This window comes from Capra hircus, chromosome 2, assembly GCF_001704415.2.
Source record: "Capra hircus breed San Clemente chromosome 2, ASM170441v1, whole genome shotgun sequence".
NCBI classification, from domain to species: Eukaryota; Metazoa; Chordata; class Mammalia; order Artiodactyla; family Bovidae; genus Capra; species Capra hircus.
The window spans coordinates 39,820,661-39,830,820 of NC_030809.1; the positions used below are offsets into that span (position 1 = coordinate 39,820,661).

The following is a 10,160-nucleotide window of genomic DNA, read 5'->3' on the forward strand; positions in this document are numbered from 1 at the left end:
GTACAAGCCTTGGCTGGGCTGCCGGGAGTCCTGGGTTCTAGTCTCTGCTCTGGCTTTTACTCGCTGTGTCCTCGTGAGACAACTACTATCCCTCTTAGAACCTCAGTTTTCCTCTCTTTGAAATGACAGGGTTGATCTGAGTGCCTTCAGGTCACCACGGTGGCATAGGTGAAATCAGGCTGAAATGAAGACTTGCAGGAAGGCAGCAAGTAGCTGCTGACACTGGAAGAGGCCGTCTCAGCTGTGTGATTAAGTGTTAACCAGGTGCCAGGAACTGTGCAAACGCTGTATCTGTGATCTCATTTGAGCCACACAGCACCAGATGAGGTACACGTTAATGGAAACCCAGCTTAGCAGATAAGGAAGCTGAAGCTCAGGGAAGTGAAGTAACTTCCTCAGGGTCACTGTCTTAGTCAGCTCTGGCTGTCACAGAGAATACCACAGCCTGGATTTATCTCTTACAGTGCTGGCAGCTGGAAGTCCCAGGTCAGGGTTCAGCAGGGCTTGGTTTCTGGCCGGCGCGCTCTTCCCGGTTTGCAGACGGCTGCCTTCCTGCCTCGGTCCTTACCTAGCGTCTCCTCCGAGTACAGGCAGGGGTAGAGAAGGGGCTCTCTCGTCCTTCCTGTTGTTGCTGTTCAGTCACCCAGTCGTGTCTGACTCTTTGTGACCCCCTGGACTGCAGCATGCCAGTCCTCCCTGTCCCTCACCATCTCCCGGAGTTGCCCAAGTTCATGTTTATCACATCGGTGATGCCATCTAGCCATCTCATCCTCTGACAGCCTCTTCTCCTCTGCCCTCAATCTTTCCCAGCATCAGGGACTTTTCCAGTGAGTCATCTGTTCGCATCAGATGACCAAAATACTGGAGCTTCAGCTTCAGCATCAGTCCTTCCAGTGAGTATTTAGGGTTGATTTCCGTTAAGATTGACTGGTTTGATCTCCTTGCTATCCAAGGGACTTTCAGGAGTCTTCTGCAGCACAACAGTTCAAAGGCATTAATTCTTTGGCATTCTGCCTTCTTTACAGTCTAGCTTTCACAACTGTATGTGACCACTGGGAAGACCATAACCTTGACTGTATGGACCTTTGTTGGCAGAGTAATGTCTCTGCTTTTCAGCACACTGCCTATGTTTGTCATCACTTTCCTGCCAAGAAGCAATTCATGGCTGAAGCCACCATCCGCAGTGATTTTAGAGCCCAAGAAGAGGAAATCTGTCACTACTTCTACCATTTCCCCCTCTATTTGCCATGAAGTAATGGGGCCGGATGCCATGATCTTAGTGTTTTTAATATTTAGTCTTAACCTGGCTCTTTCACTCTCACCGTTCACCCTCATCAAGAGGCTCTTTTAGTTCCTCTTTAGTTCTCTTCTTATGAAGACACAAATCATATCAGATCAGGACGTATCTTTATGATTCCCGTGAACCTAAATTACTTCCTGAGGACCCTATCTCCAAATATAGATACATTGGAGCCTGAGGCATCAGCATAGGAATTTGGGGGGCACACAGTACCATCCATGGCAGTCCTATAGGCAGAATGTGATTTGAAGATAGATTGGCATTAGGCCATCTCACCCTGCCTGCTCTACTAACCACTGCTATGCAGTATTTAGACAAGTGTTCTTGCCTGGAGAATCCCAGGGACGGGGGAGCCTGGTGGGCTGCCGTCTGTGGGGTCACACAGAGTCAGACACAACTGAAGCGACTTAGCAGCAGCAGCTGAGCTGGAGGTAGAGACTACTGGGTACAGTGAAGCTTCTGTCTTTTAATCTGTAGATACAGATAGATACAGATTTATCGGATTTAAGATAGATACAGATTTAAGCTCGTAGATACAGCCCCTGCCCACACACTAGTGGCTCTCCCCCTAAGTCCCTGCCTTCTCTCCTGGGTACCAGCGTGGGTGGGAAGATCCTCCTTTGACCAAACTTTCTGAATCCTGAGCCAATAGCAGGCCAGGGAGTGGCACTCCAGAGACCATCCCACACCCAGGTCTGAAACTCAAAGAAAAGTAGGAGGCATAAGGCTGAGCCCTGAGGACTGGCTCCTTCACAGCCATCATTGAACCTGCATGCACGTGAGGAAGGATGAGAACTTAATCCTTACTGGCAAGCCACCCAATGGAGCAGCTATAGTTGTGCTTGTCAATTAAAAGTGAGAAAAGTGTTACTCAGTCATGTCTGACTCTTTGCAACCTCATGGACTGTAGCCCGCCAGGCTCCTCTGTCCATGGAATTCTCCAGGCAAGAATACTGGAATGGGTTGCCATGCCCTCCTCCAGGGGGTCTTCCTGACCCAGGGGTTGAACCCAGGTCTGCTGCATTGCAGGCAGATTCTTTACCATCTAAGCCACTAGGGAAGCTTGTCAGTTACTCATTATTAAAGGCTTTGCAGTAAAAACAAGCCATTTAGACTCCTACAGGCTTCCACCAAGCCAAACAACATCATCCACCTGGAATGTCTCCTCTCTATAAATTACAGCATTTGTGTGTTTTTTGTTTTCCTTAAAAAACAAGATTTCTCCCCAACTCTCTCATGCTTTACTGTTCCCACGTGTGTCATGAAGCTAGATATAGAGAGGTTTGAGGGAGTTTCTAATTTAAAAAAACAAAACTCAAAAGAGCAACAGACCACAGTCTATCATTCAGAAATTGAAAATATGCCATTTTGACACTTTCCAAAGTGTCAGATAAAGGTAGGGAGTGACAGGGAACCGCTTGGCTCTTGTTAGCGGAAGCACATTTTCACCGCTATGGCACAGGGGCTGTCACTGGTGTTGGGAGTGTTTTCAGTTGGCAGGGCCCTCCACTCTTATTTCCTGTCACTTCACCCTAGAGTCACTACCCCCATTTCTTTCTCAGTCGAGCTAACACATGGAGCTTCTAGAGCTCTGTCTGTTGTAACCATGATCACAAAATTGCTAACTGACTGCTGACTACCCTCCACCCAGAAAACATAAGCCTGTCCCCAGCTAGTTCTAATCAGAAACAAACAAACAAAAACAAAAACAAAAAACATGTTTTTCAAATGAAATTCAACCTTGTGTCTTTTGGAAAAGGAAAGAACCCACTTCTATGAGTCATGTCTCTTCGAGGGGTCAGGAATAAAAGGCTGTGACCTGAGCTGTGCAGAGGTCTGGACTTCCAGCCTCCTGCCCTGCTCACTTCAACCTTACTCATCATCTCTGTGGTTGGTTATTGCAGGTGTGAAAGCTGTGGAGCCGTTTTCCACGCTGAATGCAAAGAGAAGTCTGTCCCCTGCCCACGATGTGTCCGCCGAGAGCTGCAGATGAAGCAGAAGTCTTTCTGGCGGAGGTTGAACATGGACGAGAGCCTGGAGGAGGCTTGCAACATGTTTGAGCTGTCCTACCAGAACACCTGACTCAGCAGGAGTCCAAGGCCGGGCGGTGACCTCTCAACCATCTATCAGCCCCAGTGGTTTCCAAACTAGACAGTTAGAGCCCTCTGGGAGAAGTTAACGTCTCATCCTCAGCTAGATATATATATTTATAAATGTATATGCATACATACCTATATGTCCTGTACGTATGTTTAGTATAAGTCGTTGTCTTAAAGGTCCATGGAGCTTTGTGGCTCAAGAAGTTAACCAATAGTGGGATTACACCTAGCCATGAATTTCAGCTGCTTTGCCCCCAAGCCAAACGTGGTTTACACACAAGGCTTTATAGTTCAGACATTGTGGGGCTCTCAGGAGCCATTTATTACACAGGACCTAGGAGAAAGCATTTTCTCCAGAAGAGTGCTTTGAGTTGTTTTTGTGTTATTTATTTTTAGCCTTCACAGAGGATGAGGTAACTGAGGCAAGCACCCATCATCAAGTTTCATAAGAAAAGCTTCAAAACACAGCAGTGACTCCTGGATCCTTCCAGGAGCCAATGTCCCGGCTCTCACCTCTGTGTCATCGCAAAGGCTGGGATCCCCTAAGCTGAATTCTACAGCTTGGAAATCAGGAGTGTGAGCTCCCTCTGACAGAAAGTGTGTGTCCCTAATTTATCAGGAGAGCTAGATAAATTGTTCTAAAGTTAATCTCAGAAAGCATTTTTCCTGACAAGAGACCTCAGTAACCTACACGTTGTCTGTCTGTTTGCTGGTACGAATCCCAACATCCACCCAGAGACGTGACCGTCTTTGCCAGGCTGGAAACATGGCTCTGAAGAGCAGTCTTCCAGGAGTTCCATGGGTGACAGGATGATTTTTTTTTTTTTAATGGTACTGGCTGGAGGAAATTACTTCGGATTGTTAAATATATCAGTTTGTGGACCAGGAGGTCGGGTGTAGAGTACACACATTCCAAGAGAGGATCTGCAGTTTTCTTTTCACAGAATCCTGTGTGGGCAGTTCCCACATATTCATTACACTTTATTTATTTTTATTGTTCTTCATTGCCCTTTCACTCTGACCTTTCATTTGTCAATGTCACCACGTCTGCTTTCATACTTTCCTAATTGTTTTGAAAAATCAGAGCACCTTGGAACTTCCCAGTACCAACTTTAGACTATGAAGAAAATACCAAACTGACAAATATAATTAAAGAATTAAATCTAATCTTATTTAAGTATATATATATATATATATATGCACACACACATGCATCGTTGCCACCATGAAGTGAGATACAAAGTGCTAAGCTAATAAGGAATAAGAATGAGTTGCTCAGGCACTTGGCCAGGGGGGTATTCTTCCTCGACAGCATCCTCTTAGCACAGTGGCCACAGTGACTAAAATGGCAGATAGCTTGGCACCAGAAAGCATGGCTCCCATTCCTTCCACCTTAACTCTTTCCAGAACCAAAAAACAAGCTTATATTTAAGCAATTCTCAGTAGGTTATATGAGAAGATTCTCACCGTTCCTCTGAGCAGATGCCTTCAAAGCCTCCATGGTTTAGTAGCTACACTCCTAGCAGGACCTAGAGAACCAGTGTTCCCACAGCGCGTGGGACGTTTAACTTCACTGCTCCTTTCCACACACCTGGCTCCCTGTGACCCCAGCTCACGATGCTTCTGTTCGTTTGGAGATGTGACATTTCAGACTCACTTCTGTGCAGACTGTTGGGTGTGAGCATTTCACCTCTCAACCCGCACCCATTCCTTTGGCCCCAGACCACACATTTCAACGTTAATAGCTCAGCACCACTCATGCATTTATCTTCTGATTATACAGTAGCTGTAGCCAAGGCATGAAAACTTATTAAAAGGCCGGGGCCCCATTCATGAGACGCCTTACGGTGACTTTTACTTTTAGAAAAACAAGTTGACTCCCTCTCCCCGCCCCACCCCACTCTATAGAAACTGTTACACACAAAAGAAAAAGGGTGGAAAATCTCAAACAAGCGCTTGGCAAACAGGCAAACAAATTTGATCATCTCCCCTTTCCTCTTCCCCTTCGTGAAATACAGTATTTATATATTCCAGCCTCAGAGAAGATAGCAAAACGTGATCTTTCACAAGAGAATTACAGACCTGCTTATTATAAAACAGATGTGCTCCGATGGCAAAGTGCCTTCTCCCTCCGCCCCCAGCTCCCTGTCACTGTAGCTTACTTCTGCCTTTGCCATAATTAATGTATCTGTGACTCCAGCTGTCAGCAAGGCCATCCCTAGCACACTGCAATTGGAGACCCGGAGTACAGGGCCATCTCCTCCCCTTCTAGCACACTGGCTGCGTGTACAGAATTTCCTGTCCTGTCTCACAGGCCCCAGGGTCAGACCCACCAAGAGTCAGCTTGATACTCTGGGTCTGTGCTCCCAAGGCCTTGGCTTCTACCAGGGTTGTTTCGAGGTCCAGCAGAATACTGGCAATCCCTGTGAACCTCTAAGGAGAACTTCCCACCCACATTGTTGCTTATTTTCCAAAGGGAAAAAAAATGATAAATGTGCTATCAGCATCAGCTACCAGAGCTGGAAGCACTCCCCAGCAGCCCGTTTCCCACCTCTTTGTGGAGCCCCGAAAGCCTGGCCAGTGCCAGCCGCAGGCCTACATGACACACTCAGCCACCAACCCCCAAACATGAACAGACAGGGCAGAGCTGGCTTAGCATTTGGGTCTGCCACAAAAATTCAAAGTTGCTGTTTTCAACCCAGGATACCTTAGCGCACACCTGAACGCCCTTACTGTTTTCGACCCTAACAAATTACTTGGTGCACTGTAGGTAATTGTTCCACTACTTAGAAACTGTCGAAATGAAAGCAAATCTGTGGATTACCACCTCCTTAAGACCTAAGCTAATACCTGCTTTCCCTCATGGTCCATTTTTCATCCCATATTAAATATCTCCTACATAAAGCCCAGGAGAAAATGGCCCATTAATCTCCTAGAGCTGGCAGCCAACTTCAGGGAAACTCTTTTCTCTTGAAAGGCCCCTTCCCTGGTGTATCACTTGAGGAAATCCCTCCTCGCCGTGCCAGAAACTCGATTGTGGGACAGTCCAAGCCTGGTGAAATGCTGGCATCTCACCCTGCAGTAAAAAAGCCAGTTCTTAAAATAGACCTCAGTTTGCACCGCAGCAGGAAGGCCGCAAAGTGCTTAAAAAGCAGTCAACTGGGATGGGAGTCATGTTCTTTCCAGGGTGGCTCTTTCTCCAAGTTGAAAGCTCTGTATGTGAAAGCCACATAAAACTCCCGTCTTCCCCCTTTGCCTCACTGCCTTTTCAGGGGACTGTATTATGGTCATCTTCATGATCATTGTGCTTAAGAGTAATCTCTCTAGGAGCTTTAATATTTGATGAGCTGAGAAGGCAATCACTTTTGGATTCTTCCAGACTAGGCCTCCACCAAGAAGGGAATATCGCTAGGACTTGGGATTTGTGGTTTCCAGCCAACCCAGTGGTGTCCTTCAGACCCCTGCTGAGGAACTGTGCCTGGCTTCCTTCCGGCTGCGCGGAGAGCCGAGCTGTTCACAGCAGTGTGGCTGCTGTCGGCCACCTTTGCTAAGCTGCAGTGAGTCCCCTTGCGTGGAGTCCAGCCTCTGTTTTTGTCTGTGCATCTGTACACACTGCACACCCACACTGGATAGTTTCTTCCCGTGCCTTCTCGAAAAGGCATGACTTCCAAACCTGTGGCTTTGTCTCTACCCATGAGCCAGAAAGGGCCACACGTAAATCATTGCATCAGGGAAGGACTTGCGTGAGGCCGCACTGAGCATTTTCTGCAAAGAGAAGCATGATCTGAGGAAGCCAAGGTACACTTGGCTCCTAATTTAGGGTTAAGCCAATGCTGCTGTTGCTGTGGGGGTGGCGGGGGGGGGGAGTGCTGCTCTTGACTGAAGCAACTAGACTGTGAAGTAAATCTTCAGCTCCTGATTCTAATACTGCCTGGAGTCAACACAAGGTGATTTTCTTTTTTATTTTTTTTACTTCTCCCAGTAAAGAGGTAAGCGCAGTTCCCCCCACCCCGTTATGGCTTGAGGTTCCTGTCTCACTACTTTTCTTCCTCTAAGACAATGTGAGAGAAGTAGAGAGTTGGGGCAAATCTGAAAGAAGCGAACGTGCCCTCGTTGGCCTGAACTGAGTCGCTGGAACCACTCTGTTTTCCTTTCCCCGGTCCTTGCCAACACCTGGGCATTAACACAGCTCCGAGTGTTGTGTCCTCTGCACCGTTCTTCCAATCCTCAGTTTAGTAGAACTCACTGCCCTGCTTCACTACTTGAACCCAGTGACAGGTGAACAAGCCCTGCTCAGCTCATCTAAACAGAGAAATGTGATTTCTACCATGGGGGACAGTGTTTCAACAGTGAAGTACCAGTACCCCAAGCCATTGTCAAAAGTCATTGACAAAAGTCAAAAGAAAAGTGTGGAACATCATCCCAAGCACACCCACAGTCGTCGGGGCTTTTAATTTAAATGGGCTCCAAGGGCTCATGCGATAGAGCCCTTTCCTCCTGCAGTGGCCTCCAAGGTGATGGAAGGCACTGTTAACCCCGAGTGAAAAGACAGCTGCTGTTTTGTTAGGATTTTCCCTGTAGAGAGAGATGCCATCTTGTTAGGAAGGTCTGCAGTGAAGCCAGTTGTTACCCAGGTAGAAGATTCAGGCACTTACGGAAACTCAACACGATAAGATACCCTCCTAGGCTGCTGAGCTGCAGACCAGCCTCTCTTCCCTTCCCTTGACCTTCCTTGCCGCAGTCCTGAGCCCAGATTCAGGCCTGGTAAACTGGCTGGTGGACCTCTAGGGCTTGTGGCTCCTCACACTGACCATCGTATTCATGTCTTTTTCCCCTTAGGAGTGCCTTATAGTACTGCCTCGTGCTTCTAGCCTAGACTAGCAGACCCACTTGAAGCCTGCAGGGTCCTTTGCCTCAATATGGATCACCTTGCTTCTTCCCTGCTGGCTGCTCTCGACACAGGCACGCTTGGAGCCCACATATTCCATGCACATGTCAAACCTTTCACCTTCATTTAACCTGGTGCCTTAACCTCATGAGTACAAGGGTTCCTGCTGGAAGCACATTGTCAGAGCAGACTAGTGGAAACACTCCTTGGCGCCATTGACACATAACAAGGAAACACTAAAGATACAACCACATAATGTTTTGACTGTTTTATGCTATTTCTCAAATTACTCCTTTTGTTTGCTTGCTTGCTTTTCATGAACCAAACTCAGGGGAATGTCATGATGTTGCCAAGGCCAATGGGTAGAGAAATTAAACTGGTTATTCAGATTCTAATTGTAAAGTCAGTGAACTTAGCCTTTTTCAGGTGAAAAAAATTACCCAAACACAAGGATTTTCTTTTCCTTTACTGTATAAAGGGTTTCTTTTATTTTGCCACCTGTCTTCCAAGTGGGAAGTGAGAGGCTTCTTGGATGGATTGTGGTGAAGGCATTTCTACATGGTGTGGGCAGTCCACCAAGCTATTACATTAGGCTTTCACCACCAGAGGCTTAGGTTCTGATTTTGGTCACCTTTCAGGATCCTATTGTGAATAGCCTATCCTAGAACATTCAAGAAAAAAAAAATCTATCTTTAGAGAACAGTAAAAGGAGAGGAAGTGTGTAGGTTGGAAATGAAGAGCATCGAACGTGGGGTGCGGAAGTCTTTGCACAACTTGTTCTTAACGCTCCTGGGTCAGATAGATGTCATTTTCCCTCATTTCTGTTCATGCTGTACAGAACTGTCTAAAACTTGGGGCTTGGGCTATTACTCTGTCACTCTGTGTTGAGCTATTTGTAATATCTACTGTAACTTATATGTGTATTATTTCTGTTTTCTGGAGTTTATTGCCTTTTGTTTGGGCATAAGTTATCCATAGTTTTGTTTACATCATTTTTTAAAATATCAATAACTGTAATAATAAAAAAAAAAGAAACTGTGTTGTGGACAAGACCCCTAGTTTTTACAGTCATCTGTCATATAATTTAAGTGCACCAGTTCCTGATGTATAAAGTTATCTCTCTCTCAATAAACAATGCAGAAAGTACTTTCTCCTCTCATAACAACTCCATTCAAATACTGTTTTTGTGGGGGTGGTGAAAGCCCAAGATGAGTGCTGGATGTTAATTCAAAGTCAAGATTTAAACTTTATTGAAAGTGAGCTATTGGGACCTTAAAATAGTTCTTAATATTTTTACTTTTTTTTTTTTTTAACTGTAGTTGGTTCACAATGTCAGTTTCAGGTATACAACAAAATGATTCAGATATATAGATATATAAAATAGCTCTTAATCTTACAGACTTAATTTTTTTCCTGATTTCTTCAACCTCAATATTCTAATCAGCCCTTCCTATGCTTATGAAAAATATAGTGAAACTTGGAAAAAAATTGCAAATGTGGTGGTCTAGGCCTCATTGGCCAAAACAGACCATGATTTCTTTCTGATCTGAGACAAACCCACCACAGCTCCCACATGGAGCATCTATCCCAGCTTTCCCCCAAGCTTTCATCACCACTGTACTCTCCAAATCAGAGGAGCAAGTGCCAGATGGTAGGCCATTAGGCAAGGCCACTGGTCATTCCTGAAGACCATGAAGACCATACTTTGAAAGCAAAGAGTGAAAGTAGAGGGGACTTGTCTCTGTGAGGACAGCAGCCCTCTGGGAGCTGAGAGGTGATGAAAACTATCTGCATGACCTTCCCCAGGGCTGGCCCTCACGGCCACAAAAAAGACCATGGGCACAACTGTCCACTCGGAACCTTTCAAAAGCAC

At 46.1% G+C, this 10,160-nt stretch overlaps 1 protein-coding gene across 1 annotated transcript in view; it reads left to right on the plus strand.

Moving 5' to 3' along the window:
- Positions 1 to 9,433, plus strand: part of PLEKHM3 (pleckstrin homology domain containing M3) — a 213,784-nt gene extending 204,351 nt beyond the window's left edge. The window contains 1 exon segment of the mRNA XM_005676438.3: positions 3,205 to 9,433. Within this exon segment, the coding sequence (XP_005676495.2) occupies positions 3,205 to 3,382 (178 nt within the window). The 3' untranslated portion in view covers positions 3,383 to 9,433.